The sequence below is a fragment of the Argentina silus genome, assembly GCF_951799395.1.
Source record: "Argentina silus genome assembly, chromosome: 18".
Classification (NCBI taxonomy): domain Eukaryota; kingdom Metazoa; phylum Chordata; class Actinopteri; order Argentiniformes; family Argentinidae; genus Argentina; species Argentina silus.
In genome coordinates this window covers 8,487,871-8,504,748 of record NC_139672.1, presented here as the reverse complement: position 1 = coordinate 8,504,748, position 16,878 = coordinate 8,487,871, and the positions used below count along the sequence as shown (strand labels likewise).

General features: G+C 45.3%; 3 protein-coding genes across 5 annotated transcripts; 1 reads left to right on the top strand and 2 right to left on the bottom strand.

Annotated features, from left to right (window-relative positions):
- Window positions 1-261: 261 nt before the first annotated feature.
- Window positions 262-6,864, bottom strand: capn10 (calpain 10). Of its 3 annotated transcripts, none has more exons than XM_083690670.1 (13): window positions 6,815-6,864; window positions 5,907-6,158; window positions 5,547-5,678; window positions 5,267-5,463; window positions 4,831-5,069; window positions 4,466-4,610; window positions 4,080-4,246; window positions 3,701-3,957; window positions 3,320-3,522; window positions 2,671-2,926; window positions 2,122-2,321; window positions 1,588-1,633; window positions 262-1,277 (listed from the first exon to the last, which is right to left on the bottom strand). In XM_083690670.1, exons 2-13 carry the CDS (start codon window positions 6,039-6,041, stop codon window positions 1,248-1,250), a joined length of 2,007 nt encoding a protein of 668 aa, XP_083546796.1. In that variant the 5' UTR covers window positions 6,042-6,158; window positions 6,815-6,864; the 3' UTR covers window positions 262-1,247. The 3 variants fall into 3 exon arrangements, with proteins under 3 accessions (XP_083546796.1, XP_083546797.1, XP_083546798.1); XM_083690671.1 differs by having other exon boundaries at window positions 6,552-6,827; XM_083690672.1 differs by lacking the exons at window positions 262-1,277; window positions 1,588-1,633 and having other exon boundaries at window positions 2,272-2,345.
- A 303-nt stretch (window positions 6,865-7,167) lies between these two features.
- On the bottom strand, window positions 7,168-8,532 carry ccl20a.4 (chemokine (C-C motif) ligand 20a, duplicate 4). The gene is made up of 4 exons (XM_083689655.1): window positions 8,383-8,532; window positions 8,010-8,124; window positions 7,694-7,771; window positions 7,168-7,467 (listed from the first exon to the last, which is right to left on the bottom strand). Exons 1-4 carry the CDS (start codon window positions 8,453-8,455, stop codon window positions 7,446-7,448), a joined length of 288 nt encoding a protein of 95 aa, XP_083545781.1. The 5' UTR covers window positions 8,456-8,532; the 3' UTR covers window positions 7,168-7,445.
- A 3,066-nt stretch (window positions 8,533-11,598) lies between these two features.
- On the top strand, window positions 11,599-12,508 carry ccl20a.3 (chemokine (C-C motif) ligand 20a, duplicate 3). The gene is made up of 4 exons (XM_083689785.1): window positions 11,599-11,732; window positions 11,988-12,099; window positions 12,273-12,350; window positions 12,445-12,508. The coding sequence occupies exons 1-4, from the start codon at window positions 11,654-11,656 to the stop codon at window positions 12,464-12,466; spliced, it is 291 nt and encodes a 96-aa protein (XP_083545911.1). The 5' UTR covers window positions 11,599-11,653; the 3' UTR covers window positions 12,467-12,508.
- The last annotated feature ends 4,370 nt before the right edge of the window (window positions 12,509-16,878 follow it).

The following is a 16,878-nucleotide window of genomic DNA, read 5'->3' as shown; positions in this document are numbered from 1 at the left end:
AACAGTTGAGGTGGAAGTGCTACTTTAACATGTGACCAGATTGACTGTCGCCACTGTTACACCCCCCCCCCCCCCCCCCCCCCCAAGTTACCACACACACACACACACACACACACACACACACACACACACACACGCTGCGTGCTGAGCCAAAACACTGGCGGCTTCATCACAAGGCTGCTTCTGCTTCTGTAGTGCCGCCTCTCCCCTCTTCCCCCCCTTTCTACCCCCCCCCCCCATATCTCCCCTCTTCCACTCCTCCTATTCCTCCCCCTCCATATCTCCTCCCTTTCATTCCTCCGCTTCTCATCTGTCCATCCTGCAGCCACTTCAAACAGCGGGTCGGGTCGGGTCCCGTCTCTGACTGGGACTGGGGAAGGGCAAGAGGGCTGGTCAGGGGGGTCTGGGTGTGTGTGTGGGTGGGTTGGGGGAGGGCGCTTAGGTCTGGACTGGGGTTAGGGCTAGTGTGAGGATTGGGGTTAGGCTGGGGTTAGGGTTAGACTGGGGGTTGGGGTTAGTGCGGGTTGTGGGAGTAGGGCTGGGCGGGGGGGGTTATGGAAGACCAGTGTAGGCTGAGCCAGCCCAAGGGGTCTGGGTCTGGGTCTGGGTGGGTGTGGTGTGGTGTGGTCTATGGTGGGGTCTGTGGTCGAGGTCTGTGGTCGAGGTCTGTCCCCTCGCTCTTGCCCCCGCGGCCCCTGTGTGCAGCTCCATGAGAGGGCCCTTTGTCCCGGGCCGGCCGGCGGGCGGGCGGAGCAGGGAGCAGAGAGAGAGCGGGAGCGGGCCTCTTCAATGGTGGCTGTTTGTTTACACCAGCCAGTCCCCGTCATCTCTCATTAGCAACCCGGCCCACCGACGACCTCTGATGTGCTAATCACCGCTGTGTGTGTGTGTGTATGTGTGTGTGTGTGTGATCAGTCCGGAGGCTCGTCAGGCCCGAGATAAAAGGGGTTTCTAGAAGTCCCGACAAATAAACACACAAATAAACACACAAATAAACACACACACACACACACACACACACACACACATTCCCACTGATGCTCACCGCATGCCTTCTTAGCAACCAGCTACACACACACACATACATACACACACACACACACACACACACACACACACACACACTTCCTCCGTCTCCCCCTCTGTGCACGGCCCCCACGGAGAGAGAGAGAGATCTTTCATCTGGGGCCAGGGAGCCGAGACACAGGCGAGGCCACGTCAGCAGAGCAGCAGCACGGCTCCCAGAGCTAACTACGCATCACAGAGATGAGACAAACCTACCAGAGAGAGACAGAGAGAGAGAGGGAGGGAGAGAGAGAGAGAGAGAGAGACAAAGAGAGAAAGAGAGAGAGACAGAGAGAGACAGAGACAGAGAGAGAGAGACAGAGAGAGAGAGAGAGAGAGAGAGAGAGAGAGAGAGAGAGAGAGAGAGAGAGAGAGAGAGGGGGGGGGGTGGGAAAGACAGAAAGGCTGAACAGATACTGCCATCTGTTGACCATACTGTCGTTAACGTCAGATGATCCCATGACACATAGACTGATATCATTCAAACACACCATCATCATAACAGTCCGTAACCCAGCTCACCTCCCGAACGGCTCTGCCCAGCTTCTCCTGACTCTCCACCACTCTCCTGCAGGGACCGGGACGAAGACCACAGAAAACAACAAGCGCGTCAGTAACGCTGTTCTTTGGGTAACGGCACCATACAGGTCTGTTGTTCTGAACAGCTTGTGGTCACGCAGAAACGCCGTCATTACGCCAGAGGCAACATTGGACGATCATGTTGTTGTTATATTGCATTGGAATTGCATAGGAAAGGAGAAGAGCGTGTTTTGGTTTTGTTCTAGTCAACCGACAAGGTAAAGTCACTAAATGAGGGTTGTGTGTGAAGAGGGGACAGGGACTATAAGGGGAGGTTGGTGGGGGTAGAAATCGGAGGACGGGCTCATTGTAATGGAATGAGGAACGGTTATCAAACACACATCTTTGATACCATTCCTCATTCCATGATACCAACCCTCATTCCCTGTTTCATGCATTACAATGAGCCCGTCCTCCGATTTCTACCTCCGCCAGCCTTCCCCTGAGTGGCATGGACAGCCATGGACCGGGGCCTACCTGTGTATTTTGTGAGCCACAGTGAGGGTGAAGTGGCCTGGGCAGTCAGGCTGGTACGTGGAGGGCACTATGACGTAGGCCCCTGGAGGAAGGCAGCAGGCCAGGCTCACATCCTGGGTGTAGCAGTGCGGGACACAGCTGGCCACGGGCTCCTCATCCCTGGGTGCTGTCGGCTCGGCTTCCCCCTCCCTCTCCGGGGCCTGGATACACAGAGACGTGAGTCACTACAAAGTTAAGACACATATTCATAGGCATATAGAGGCATGTTGAAAAGAGAAAGAAGGCAGATTGCTAGAATCACTCAAATTTTGTCCTACAATGAGCCCTCAGTTTGATCCCAATGACACGCTCAGTCAGATCAACCACTGATTGAATGATTGATTGATTGATTGATTGTGTGTGTGTGTGTGTGTGTGTGTGTGTGTGTGTGTGTGTGTGACAGTACAGTCAGATTCAATAACAGCGGGTCAAAGAGTGAGATTCTACATCTATTGGATTTAACTTTAACTTTTGGATATAACTCCTGGAAGTCACTATTAACCAACTGACCCTATACAGGTGGAAGCCGATTGGCTGGAGGTCGGTGAGGGGGCGGTTCTGGTGCAGGGTCACCCTGATGTTGACCCCCGATGACACAGCTGACTCGTTACCCACGGTGACGGGGAAACGGGGGTTCTTCCAGCAAGACAGGAAGTTCCTGCTCCCCCCGGCCGACGACCCCCTGACCCACGCGCCCCGGAAGCAGTTTGTCTCCCACTCTCCCTCTGTCACCGACGGCAACGAGGGCCCGGGGGCTTTGATAGCGCTGCAGGAGGACAATAAATAAACCAAAAAACTGGTATGAACATCAAAAGACACACAACCACAAAATCAAATCCAATCAAATTGCATCGCATACAGCCATAACTGCTCGATCAACAACAATAACCAACAAATCAACAGTACAATATAACATAGTAATAATAAGACAGTGACAGTAACAGAGCATAAGGGTGTAGTGTAAGTAGCAGTAGTAATGACTGTAATAATAACAATAGTAGTACAATCTCAGGTGTGTGTAGCAGCAATCATTTACAGTAACAGTGCAAGGTGCCATGTGTGTAGTCGCAATTATTGTCCGACTTTGGACCACTTAAACATCCACAACATTTTGGGTGAAGTGTCCCTTTAATGCCCCCCCCCCCACCCCAACCCGTACCTGAGTGACGTGTGTGAGGAGGAGAAGACCCTGATGAGGAAGCTGGCCTCGGCCCCCTGCAGGAAGGCGCTGGGGATGAGCAGGTGGAAGCCGGGCTCCAGGCGTGTGTGTAGGACCACCTCCCGCTCGTACGCGTGGCAGTGTGTGGACGCGCAGGGAGGCCTGTTCAGGGTCCGCGCCAGGTGAAACCGCTTCTTCTCCACCTGTAGATGGGAACGCGCGCACACACACACACTTATGCACAGGGAGAATACATGCACGAGTGCACACACACACACACACACACACAAGCATATAGCGAGAGAAACATGAGCGCGCCCTTGCCCACGCACACACACCCCCTTATTAAAAGCATACTTCTTGAGAGGCCACATCACCAACCTTCCACATGTGTAGAGCGATAGCCTGGTAGTGCTGGTGCTGTGTTGTGCTGCTGCTGCTGCCCTCTGCTGGTGACTGTGTGTAGTGCGCTGTGGTCCTCCTACGCTGCAGCAGAGACACCAGCACCTCTCCCTGCTCACACACCCGTAGCCAGAACTTAGGGTTGCTGCCGTAGCTGCTGTTGTTACGGCAACCGCCCGCAGAGTGACCTTTGACCCAGCGGCCGCCCAGCTGATGGCTGTGTGTCAGTAGCTCTCCTATTGGATGGGAAAAAGGGCTGTTATTGGTCAAAATCCTAACAATACTGGACTATTGCTTTTATGTATAGAACATTTACTAATGATATGTCTTCTTCTCAGTGGGTAAAGGAGAGGTGTACCAGAATAGATGCTCTGTAGGTGCCCGTCCTCGTTGATGGGATACCCCACGGTGACATCATCAAACTGCGACAGGAATTCGGTCTCGTCCAACCAGAACTCTCCCTCCTTGGTCCGGCCAAGCAGGTCCAGAGTGCAGGCCGGGTCGACAGTACTCCAGCCCACCCCACTGTCAGGAGAAAGGGTCTCATTACTGATACAGTGACACACGGACACACAGACACACACACAGACACAGACACAGACACAGACACACACACACAGACACAGACACAGACACAGACACAGACACAGACACAGACACACACACAGACACACACACACACACACACACACACACACACACACACACACACACACACACACACACACACACACACACACACACCTCTCTCTCCAGACGTCCCCCCAGCAGCCTCTTCCCCAGGGGTTTCTGATGCGGAGCAGTCGTACAGTCTGTCCCTCCGTCTCCCTCCTCACATCCACCCTCTCCATCACACTCAGGGCATGGTACTGACCCAGCTCACTGGCACCTAGGGCGGCAAGGGGCCGAAAACAATCAACCACATCGTTTTCCTTTTCCTTGATTTGTAGGTTGTGTGTGAGAGTGCAGAGGTGTCAAAGGTTAGTCATGCGATTGAAAAACAGAGGGCTTTTATTCTTAGTAAGCTCCTAATTCTAAAGTCAAAGCAGCTTTCACGTCTTTGAGACGACTGTTGGAATTCTTCAATGCCATGAGCTTCCCCTTCTCACCACCAGGGGCGCTGTGCGTGGAGCAGCTGACAGAACAGCCCTCTCTGACGGCCTGAAGCAGGTCCAGGTCCAGCCTCCTCCTCCTGACCCGGTCACTGTCCTCCTGACCTGCTGCTCCCTGCTGGTCCTCCTCTATCCCACAACCCCCCAGGCTCCAGCGCTCTGCCAGCCCTCCAGTCAGGTCTACCAGGGCCTCAGACACCTGCCCCGCCCACAGACGCTCGTAGGACCCCTGGAGTCTAGAGAAGCGGGGACAAGCAGTCAAAAAGGTTTAGAAACACTTGATATACCACAGTCAAAAGATTAAAGCACGGGTGAATTGCTAATACTGATGAATCACAGTTGTTGTATGAACCATATCTATTTGCTACTTGTCAACACAGACATAGAATGAATTTAGATTTCTAGAAACTCTATTTCTATGTCTGTCGCTCACTTGGCATAGGCTTTCTCCAGCAGGGCGACCCAGAATGCAGTGGGGGCATGGCAGCGTGAGAAGCAGAGCTTGCCTCCGATGCAGGGTAGCCGGTCGTCGACGGTTACCTCTGTCCAGTGGCCGTGCTGCCAGAAGTGGAAGAGGAAGGAGCCCCTGTAGGCCCTCTCCCCCCACTGGGCCTGGCCAGGGGGCACCACCTGGGCACAGAGAGGGCACAGGGTCACACTGGGGTAAAAGGACTCCTATCAGGTCTTGAAGAGACAAGGGAGTGGGCTTTTACCTTGTTCATCAGATGCTTGTTCTTCAGCAACACGGTGCAGGCACAGAGGAACCAGCAGTCTCCCAGCCTGCCTTGCTTCGCATGGCCCTCATTGGTGTTGTCAGGGAAGAGCGTGGGAGACGGACAGATCTCCTGGACGTGCAATGAGATGAGGAAAAGACAATTGGATAAGAAAAAGGGCAGATACAAAGACTACTGAGAGGCTTCCATAGTGTAGCATTAGGAACCTCCTTATGACTTCACATACACACACACACACAGTGCGCGCGCGCGCGCACACACACACACACACACACACACACACACACACACACACACACACACACACACACACACACACACACAGGTGTGGGGTTTTACCTGTGGGCGCAGCCAGGTGACCTGACCCTGGAATCTAGCGATGGGGGTGGAGTAGTCAGAGAAGAGGGAGGAGTCCTCAGAGGGGAAGTCTGGGTCCTGGAATAGACCCTCACCCCCCTCCTCCTCCTCTTTCATCGCGTCCCTGGAATAGGATCAAGTTGCACCTAGACGCTGACCATTGCTCACCGACTGTGCATCGATTCTCCCCTACGCCACATCACTGCGGCTGTCTCGATCATGATATCACCATTCCTGGAAATGAAATAGCCCGTGAAAGCCTCTGTTCTGGTATTTTAAAGGCCTCTTTCAGGACTAAAGCACATTTATCGCTACAAGGAGCAACACGTGATGGTGCATATCACAACCTCATGCTGATCAATGTATACAGAGAGACCTTTGTAATGTTGCAATGAGATGTTTTGAAAGCACTATCCACGCTAGAAATTGAGCACTCCCAGCTAGTTTTACATGGTGTGACGAGGTGCATTTGCATACCAAAAAAAAACAGAACCAGATCAACAGATATGATGCAGATGAGGTTGCTCGATACGCCAACCATTCATTTACTGCCACGGGAGGAACTGGTGTTTCAAACACAATGGCACGCTTATCAGGCACTCGGGGGGGGAAAGACATAAAACCTACCTCACTGCCTTTTATGAGAGAGCCCAGGGTAGCTTATCCAACTCCAGCCACCTTTCCATGTGCTTTGTGTCTTGAAAGATGTGGAGGACGGCTAACTACGAGCTAGCTAGCTAGTTTGTTGTGACATGTCATGTTGTTATCGCTAGCGCAAGTGTCCTAGGACACTGATGTCCATTTCTCATCATAAAAATCACTAATGCTTGTTATCCTCAACAGTGTGCCCAAGCATTAGTATCTGCAGATAAACGTAGTAGAGTAAATACCTGAATTCACTCCTTGTAAAGTCTCTTCTGGAAGGACACTGACAGCTACTTGGCCATTGATAAACATGAGAATCCTTCCTGACAGTGGTTGGTGTTGTGCCGTGTTTTGGGCGACACCTAGCGGTTGCAAATGGAATCCACTATCTCCACTATCAAATATGATTTATGAATGGACAATAAAGCATACAATCATCAATCCAAAAATCTAACAACTCTGTAAAAGAGTTGCTACACCTTGATAAATGGCAAAAATGTACCCATGCATTGATTGGGCCATAGCTACAACTAGTAGGTTGGATATTTGGGTTGACATTTAAAAAGTAATGTTGCATGCATTGTGTTATAAACCACACCATGATGAAAATCGAATTACTTTATTTACCAAAAATAAATGTTTGTTGTTGTTTTTTATAGACCTATATGATAAAACATAATACAGTATTGCATATCTTGAAACACCATACAGTATTTTGTTACCTATATATTTATCAAGATTCAGGAACAAATCAAACATAGTTCAAAACATTGTTCACTTTTGTGAATAAAACAGTGGAGCTTATTAGTTCTTCAGATACTGAATGGACAGACAAAATGACAGGTTGATGTACTGTATGTGTCGATTTCAGCGTCGTCAGGCTGCCATCCTTTTGTGTCTTGGGAAGAGAAAACATAAAACACATTATTATCATGACACAACATACTATTTATGTTCATGGCAATAATGCAGTGTATGTTATTTGACTCATTTTGGAGTATTTTTTAAAGTAATTGCGGTACTATTCATTTATATGGAATATTTTTCAATGTATTGCCCATAATTGGATTACATGTTCTTGACAACACGATAATGTAAAAAGATGACAGATGATATGTTCTTACTTGATGTTTTGGATGGCATTCTTTACCCACTGGCTGTTAGGGTTGGCACACACACGCCTGTCCCTCACGGTGATGAAACTACAGGAGAGAGGAGAGGTCATGTCATACAGCTCCCTTCCTTTGATAACAAATGAAATATTAGAGAGCCCCTTCAAACAGTCCATAGGGAAATGTATCTAAAAACTGTGACCTATTTCCGATTGATACTCACCTGACCCTTATGGTGTCCATATTTTCTTGTCAATGCTGCTTTATGAAATTGCTAGGCCTAAACCACCATTCTGAAAGCTGTTTTAAACCGAAATGAAATACTTACATCACAGCGTTGATGTTGCAGACTCCTGTGTCGTCCTGGATTCTGTAGCTTTTCAGCTTCCCCTCCGGAACAGCGTTCTCATTGTATTCTGTGCAGCATCTAATTTTCACAGGACCTGCACAAGAGAGACATCAAAACAGTGTTAGACATATTGGGACAAAAAGCCATAGTAAAAATAGATTCACCTATCAATTAAAAAGTAAAAAAGACAAAGTAAAAATAGAATTAGCCTAGTGTATATGTCATTTCCAAAGTAAAAAGAGTGGGTATCTAAAGCAGAGAGGATCTCACCACATTGTCACTATGAAAGAATGACTAAGCCTTGGTGGCTAACATCACAGCACTGTAGATGCTAGTTAGATGTCCTACTTACTGCTTTCACCACAAGACATCAGTACCACCAGAAGCACCAGCAGTGTAGAGACAGTTACAGCCAGTTTTGTCATCTTCTCAGAGTTCAGGAGTGGTACAGTAGTGGCGTTCTACAGATAGCTGTATATCTTTCTGAATTAGACTCAGAGATTTTCGGACCTGATGATCTGAAATTCTACAGCGGGCATTGTAGTTTATATACCTTTTCAGTTGGGAAATAAAATGCCGGGACCACATACCGTTCCTGTGCGTGTTGGGGAACTTGGGGGGGAAAGTTCTTTCTAGTTACGTATTTGGGTCATATGGGAAATGTGTCACACAGGCCTCATTGATGGTGCCTTCCTCTCTGTGCCATCACAAAGAATTTACAGAAGCTATCCGCGAGGTGTGTTGGCAGAAATTTACGGAAGATGACATCTATGTTAATGTTATCGAAATGATTACATAATGCTAACATTGTATGAGATGAACACATTCATTGAATATAATTATTTAACTTTCATGTACATAAAGCATATTTCACACCTTTTTTCATATTTCAAGCATATTTCACACATGTTCCGCGTTATATATAAAACCTCTGTATATTCAAATACTTAGAAGTGAGATATGACATAGTTCATTGTATCCTGGGAAGAAATCCTAATAATAATCCTAGACATAAAAGACTGAAACCACAATTGATTTCTATATTTCCCCCTGCAGAGGAGAGAGGATAAGGATGAGTCATCACAGTGTTCCTCTGCTCATTCAAGAAGTCTATCATATTTGAAGGTACTGTGTCATAAGTAGAGGGTCCCACACTCCCACTAGCTACTGTAGGCTAATCTTTCCATCATCCTTTCAGTGTATTTCATGATGAGAAAATCATTCTGGTAACTACGGGTGGGTGTACAGTCACAGTATCTTTTTTATAACCGAATCTGCAGAAAGGATAAGACAATCATGTCACTGTTACACCCCCCGATGTAAAATCATAGAGCAAAGAAATGTGATACTCATGAACAGTTTGGCTGCATTTGATGTGAAGTGAAGGTTAATCTAGGTTTTACAGTGGTAGTTTCATGGTTTTATGCAGCTGTACTGTGATGACAGTTTTATGACAACACTGCAGGCAATGTAATCACCATACAGGCCTATGCACTGTACATGGTTAAAGAGCCACACACCATAACGTGGGAACAACACGTTTAATATTCTTTTGATACACACTCACTGAACACTTTATTAGGAACACAATACTAATACTGGGTAGGTCCTCCCTTTGCTCTCAAAACAGCCTCAATTGTTCGTGGCATTGATTCCACAAGATGTTGGAAACATTCTTATGAGATTCTGGTCCATGATGACATGATTGTATCACGCTATTCCTGCAGTTTTTCAGGTGCCCTTTCAAACTATGAATCTCCCGTTTTTTCCGCATCCCAAAGGTGTTCGATTGGATTCAGATCCGGTGACTGGGAAGGCCACTGAAGAACATTGAACTCATTGTCATGTTCATGAAACCAGTTTGAGACAACTTTTGCTTTGTGACATGGTGCATTATCATGCTGGAAGTAACCATTAGAAGATGGGTAAATTGTGGCCATGAAGGGATGCACATGGTCAGCAACAATACTCAAATAGGCTGTGGCATTCAAGCGATGATTTATTGGTATTAACGTGGCCAATGTGTGCCAAGAAAACATTCCCCACACCATCACCTCCACCATGAGAAGTTGTTAAGTGAGTGTATATTGATATTCATAAATGTCAAAATGGAGGTATTGTGTGATATTTTGTATGGAGGGAAAGGTTGCGGTGTTACGATGCGATGAATGAGGAACAACCCAAAACCCCTTGATCATGACCTATTTAGATGTAATTTTCCCCTTTGCACTCAGAGCTTTGACCAAGTACATGTGTTCCTCTGACCTAGAAAACATCATATTACAACCTACATGTATTGTCTGTAACAGCCCACATCCATGCAGTCATTGCACGTGGTCTAGGTCACACACAGATTTATCAGATAATAAATAGGTAGTTCTCTTCTGTGTATGTGTTGTGTTTTAGTCCTGCTGCATGTGTGTTGACTTCCTGAAGAGAGTCACACATTGATGTGTGAGTCCCCCCACCATATATTTCCCCCCTGATCCACAGGTCCAAGGAATGTTAGTACCATGGATAGGTTTGTAATGCAGCCCTTCAGCTTCGGTCTGAGGTACAATATGAGGGTAGGCAATCACAAATAACTCAACTCTGAATTAAATGTTCTATTTTTTCTATTCTATTCTATTCTATTCTATTCGGTTCGTTGAATTCTATTCTATTCTAGTACTGCACATTACATTGATCAACCTCTTAAAGCTTGGTTCCAGACCTATGTTATACAGTATAGTACCTATACTCAACCTGCAATCAACACATTGTGGCTCTGTGACGATTCAGTAGATGTAGGCATCTTTCCATCTGCTATTTGTTTACTGATTAATCACAGATATCACAACCACAATGCTGTCCTTTCACATCGTACATAGTCCACAAACAGGGACAATCCCTTGGCCTGACTCCACGACATTTATCCCTGAGGCTAGAAATAGGTCTGTGACAGCTCTATTTTACATATAAAACTATATATAGTATTTCCAACTGTATGTTGATGTCATATGCTGTGGTGTATGGGTTCATGGTTACACATACACTCATAATCACGGCAAAGGTGTGAATTTGTATATCTGGCTGGTTTATACTCTACTGTGTTTATTCATGACATCACTCATATTATACGGCGATGTAGCTAAAAGCTTGTTTTATTGACGCAATTAGACCGAGGTAAAATGGTTTGTATTACTGTATAACATATAACCACTTTGCTTTGTATCTGCAGTCATAAAGTTCCATTTTCAAGCCTACACATGTAGAAATATTGTGACAGCAGATCATATAGTAGGCTAGAGCATATTAATAATTCCCTAATGCAATATCTAGTTGAATTCCATCATTTTTAAACTATAATAAAACTATTTAAGGATAAGCCATTGATATCAATCATTAATAACAAGTTAAAGTTCAATCATTTCCCCCTCTAAAGTTTTTCAAGAATCTATTTCCTCTTTTTTTTTTCTCACTGGGGAAAGTGAGTGGGAAATTTTGTGGGGTGTTTCCACCTGCACCGTGAGTACAGTACTTAAAGAGCTCTGGTGATGAATAGAACTTCACACAGCCTCTGAAGCTTTACCTCTGAAGACAAGAGAGCAGCAACTCAGCGAAGGTCAACCACAGAAGAAGACATGGCCCAGATCAGAGCTCCTGTGATTGCGCTTCTCATGCTCCTGGCTGTTGCTCTATTTGCTACACAGACATCTGCAAGTAAGTTCTGATGGTGGGGAGGCTCTGTCCTCTGGCTGACTGGCTGGATCATTGTCTTAGACAGTCTCTCTGTCTCTGTCTCTGTCTCTGTCTCTGTCTCTGTCTCTGTCTCTGTCTCTGTCTCTGTCTCTCTCTCTCTCTGAAATCAACCATGATCTTTTTAAAGTGTCCTCTACATGGTTATGTGCTTGTGTTTGCAACTGTGTTTGCAACTGGTTGTAATATCATTTCTTCTTTCACCTGGCTATTTCTCAGGGCCTTCAAGACGCTGCTGTATGAGTTATTCCTCTAGTAAACCACCCATGGATAGAATCAGAGGCTTTTCCATACAGACCATAAAGGGACCATGCAACATCAACGCTATCATGTGAGTGTCTTTTGAGCACTGAGGCTTGAAATGACAAATAATAGCTGTCATTTCATTATCATTGATTAATCCAACAAGTACACTAGGACGTACTGTAATACAATTCATTACTTGACATCCTACTTGCTGCTTTGATAAACGCACAGAGAATTGACCGGTGCTTTCTCTTCCAGTTTCCACACTGAGAAAAGGAAAGAAATGTGTGTGGATCCCAAACAGGCCTGGGTGATGCTCTACGTTAGCAAACTGAGGTGAGCATTTGTTTACATTTTCATGAGAAAATTGTATCACCCCCCCGAGCAACATATGGATGGGAGGAACTAATTTGCCTATTTTTCCCTGCAGGGAGATAGCAGCGAAGTTGTAGAACAAGACGTCACAGGCATAGTCTAATAACGGTATCTCCACTATCAGAGAAGGACCAGAGAGGGGCCGTCAGTCTACTCCTCAGGGACTGAACTGAAATCCTCAAACAATAACAATCTTGTTTGCTATCCAGTAATCTGTACCATATGAGTGCTACATTTCCTGTTTTTATTAAACATTTTTTATGATATTATTTTATTATTTTGTAAGAACAAATATTGTTATAATTGCCTATTTTGCTGTGCAATAAGGGCGTGAGCTTGTTACACGAGCATCCAATAAAATATACATGTTTTATACTTTTAGAAAATACTGTTATGATATCCTTTGGTTATGATCAGATCTCTGATCGGATTTGTATCTTGTTATTTTCATTGTATACAATAAACATATCTTCTATCCAACTGTGAATGGTCTGCTTGGTACTGTATTGTTTACAAAGTGTTACTAATAGAGAGAGAATCAATATCAACACATCATGTCGAGACAATCCAGACTATTAGGGTATATTCTGCATAGAAATAGAATGATTCAAATAGATGATTCTCATTCTATTTATATGATATTTCTTTCAGTCATGATAACAAGATGCAATAGACAATAGACAGATGCAATAGACAATTCCCATGGTATATTCAAATATGCATATATATATGATTAGATCAACATTTGATCGGGCTCTGATCAATATACTGATGCAGATGATATATGACCATACAATCAATATGATGAATATCAATATGACCATACAATCAATATGATGAATATCAATATGACCATACAATCAACGCACTGATTGCACAGATTCCTCCTGGTGAGGATGGGCTCCCTCTGTATAGCCTTGTTCTCTAGGCTGCAGTGTGTCTGTCCACTGTCCACCTGCCTTGGGACTTCTACCTTTCTACCGTGGCTTATTCTTGTTCAGGGGAGTTTACGCTCAGATTGAAGCAATGCATTGGAATTAAATTGACAGTTACGAGAGTTTTCCGTTTTTTTTAATTATTATTTGTTTAAGGTTGTTAAGTCAATAGACCAACAGTACAGTACATTACATTTTTGGCATTTAGCAGACGCCTTTATCCAAAGCGACTTACAGCAAATACATTTGTCTAAGTAAGTGAATCATCTATCCATCAGTTATCATAAGAAAAAGTCATCTATGCTAGGACCAGGGGCCATTGGCAGTCACAATGCTAGAAGAAGGAAGAATTACCAATTTTTTATGATTAATTTATTTACAGTAGAGAAACTGTACAGGGGGGTAGTGGGGATGAAGAGGTCTTTAGGAGGGACAGTTAAGATGCAGCCTGAAGAGATGGGCCGAGGTGGAAGAGCGGAGTGATCAGGCAGGGGTTTGGGGGCTGACCATTGCTTGCAAGTAGGGAGGGGCTGTCAGGCCTTCCTCGATGGCCTCCACAGATTGACTCCTTCGTCTTCATGTCAGGAGGCTGTCACTCTTTGACCGTCAGGACAGAAATGCAGGTTCTGTAATTACTGATGACTTAGCATGGTTGCAGCCCCTCCCACCTAAGGATCAGTCAGGTTTCGCAGCTCAATCCAAATGTATTTAGTCCTAATCCAAGGTGAGTAGGAGTTAAATACCTTGCACAATAGTTTCAGGCCCTCCCACTGGAGATTGACAGCAACTGGCATCAAACAGATAGCTTTCAACAGAAACTAGGTCCTAGAGCCTCAGGCTGGATAGCCACAGAAAAACACAGCAAAACTACCAACAACACACTGACTTTAAACAAGATTAAATTAATTTACTTAGTCTAGAGAACAGGCTTCACCACTCAATCCAAATGTACAGAGAACAGTATTCGGATGTGGTTAATTCCCATGCTTTGTGCCAAAACAAACACTCTATTATCTCTCTATTCAACCATGCGGTGAAATTCCCACTCTGGAAGTTTTCTCATTCCATTGGCCTTAGATGAATGAAAAAGAGGACGTAGTGAAAGTCCACTGACATCATCAGGGAGGAGGAAGTCAGGAGAACTTCTCCTTTTAGAGGAAGTAAAAATACAGGTGTCACAAGGAAAAGAACACAACAAACACTGTGACAAAACATTGAAATGCATAAGACTGGAATTCCCTGATGTCAATATGTTTGCCTATATTTCATAAAGGTTATAGAAGGGTTTTAGATACACCTACGCAGTAGGACTATCCAAAGTCGACGACTAAGTACTTGGAATAACTGTAATACTTATTTTGAACACCGGATGGGAGTATGACACCATTTCTGCCCAGAGGAGTTGACCAAGATTGGTAGTGACTGCTTCTGTGAAGATCTATGAAACCTCAGCTGTCACATGAAGGTTCTGGTTGTCCTGTACTGTTGTCCTATTTCAGGTGTGTGATCAAAAATAGTTTGCTTATTTCTCAGGGGAGCCTTTTGTGTCAGACAGGCAAGTGAGGAGACACTGAATTACACAGCACTGTGTTCACACTCTAGGTCCACACGTCCACACGTCTGAATATTCCGTAATTAATAATGTATTTCTCACATAGTTATAAAAAAAAAGGGTAGAACATCTTTGTGCAAGTTGGATCTGGAAACTTGATGAACGTCTAGACTAGACGGCTGAAATGACGTCACGACTAAGACCTACAGTATCAGTGTGCAGATTATTCTCTTTGGCTGATGAACCGTCTCACATTTGATAAAGCATCATACCGATGTTATATAACATGTCATTCATTGCCACTTGTGTGAAACCGAGCAGAATAATGTCAACTAAAGAAAGCCACCCAGAGTTGTATTCATGCTGTGGTTTGCTCCTGGTAGACTAACCCTGTGTTAGAGCAGCTGTGGATGGATAAAGACTCTTGGCTGGATATCTGGATCTTGACGTTTGGTCCCACACCACTTCCTCCTCCTTTTACCAAGGGAGAATCTTGGTGCTGAGTAGAACACAATTTGGTGAGCTCCATGTCACACCATTTGATCCCCTTTTGAGCTTCCCTGGACGATATCTGATCGTCAAGTGAATAATATCACATTCAACCACTCATAATAGCATGTGCCTATTTTTTGCAATTGCAAAAGTCCTCATGCATCATGTGTGCTCTGAGCTCAATCATGTATGAACAGCACTTGGTAAATAAAGTCATTGTGATCTTCAGTTTGCCCGGAGAAGGAACACAGCAACTCTTCACTGGACACAGCCTCTCACTGTGCATCTCAACCAATCACGTGTTATCTGTCCCAACTGCACCCAACTGAACCCAACCACACTCCTAGCTATCATTACATCACCATCACCACTGCGTTCCAACCACACTCCTAGCTATCATTACATCACCATCACCACTGCGTTCCAACCACACTCCTAGCTATCATTACATCACCATCACCACTGCGTTCCAACCACACTCCTAGCTATCATTACATCACCATCACCACTGCGTTCCAACCACACTCCTAGCTATCATTACATCACCATCACCACTGCGTTCCAACCACACTCCTAGCTATCATTACATCACCATCACCACTGCGTTCCAACCACACTCCTAGCTATCATTACATCACCATCACCACTGCGTTCCAACCACACTCCTAGCTATCATTACATCACCATCACCACTGCGTTCCAACCACACTCCTAGCTATCATTACATCACCATCACCACTGCGTTCCAACCACACTCCTAGCTATCATTACATCACCATCACCACTGCGTTCCAACCACACTCCTAGCTATCATTACATCACCATCACCACTGCGTTCCAACCACACTCCTAGCTATCATTACATCACCATCACCACTGCGTTCCAACCACACTCCTAGCTATCATTACATCACCATCACCACTGCGTTCCGATTCCACACGACTACACAGAGTGCTTCTCTATGAATAATACAGAGGGGACTGGGGACATACGGGGGGGGGGGGGGGGGGGGGGGGGGTGACAACAGGGATTGAGTGGGACTGAGGGACAGAATGAGGGGGAGTTAGAGAGAGGAGGGAAGAGATAGAAAGACTGGGGAGAGTAGGGGAGAGAGAGGGACTGAGGAGGGGGGGGGAGAGAGAGAGAGAGAGAGAGAGAGAGAGAGAGAGAGAGGGAGAGGGAGAGGGAGAGAAGGAGAGAGATGTTAGTGTGATGGGACGTCATTTAATGGACACACACATTCCTGAGTACCCATCATGCTTATAGAGCACTAACCACTCACATCTAATACAAATTATTCATAGGTTAAGAGTTTAATGGATCTACATTTAATGTAAAGTAGCACTATATGACTCAATTCATGTTTATAATAATATATAACAAAGATAGATTTATTTCAGAAGGAAACAGTATGCCGTAGCATGAAAGAATGTGAATGAACATGACACACAGAAAGGTTTGGAACTTGTTGCAATTTTATTAATAATAATTAACACACACAAAACCATA

What these genes read in the sequence shown, in the direction of transcription:
- capn10 (XM_083690670.1), bottom strand. Translation starts at nt 6,041, where the DNA reads ATGAAAGAGGAGGAGGAGGGGGGTGAGGGTCTATTCCAGGACCCAGAC. An exon ending in CTGGAGAAAGCCTATGCCAA is followed by an intron (nt 5,070 to 5,266) that starts GTGAGCGACAGA and finishes CCGCTTCTCTAG; the next exon opens with ACTCCAGGGGTCCTACGAGC. An exon ending in CCTACAGAGCATCTATTCTG is followed by an intron (nt 3,958 to 4,079) that starts GTACACCTCTCC and finishes CCCATCCAATAG; the next exon opens with GAGAGCTACTGACACACAGC.
- ccl20a.4 (XM_083689655.1), bottom strand. Translation starts at nt 8,455, where the DNA reads ATGACAAAACTGGCTGTAACTGTCTCTACACTGCTGGTGCTTCTGGTG. An exon ending in TGCAACATCAACGCTGTGAT is followed by an intron (nt 7,772 to 8,009) that starts GTAAGTATTTCA and finishes TCTCTCCTGTAG; the next exon opens with TTTCATCACCGTGAGGGACA. An exon ending in AATGCCATCCAAAACATCAA is followed by an intron (nt 7,468 to 7,693) that starts GTAAGAACATAT and finishes TCTCTTCCCAAG; the next exon opens with ACACAAAAGGATGGCAGCCT.
- ccl20a.3 (XM_083689785.1), top strand. Translation starts at nt 11,654, where the DNA reads ATGGCCCAGATCAGAGCTCCTGTGATTGCGCTTCTCATGCTCCTGGCT. An exon ending in TGCAACATCAACGCTATCAT is followed by an intron (nt 12,100 to 12,272) that starts GTGAGTGTCTTT and finishes TTTCTCTTCCAG; the next exon opens with TTTCCACACTGAGAAAAGGA. An exon ending in CTCTACGTTAGCAAACTGAG is followed by an intron (nt 12,351 to 12,444) that starts GTGAGCATTTGT and finishes TTTTCCCTGCAG; the next exon opens with GGAGATAGCAGCGAAGTTGT.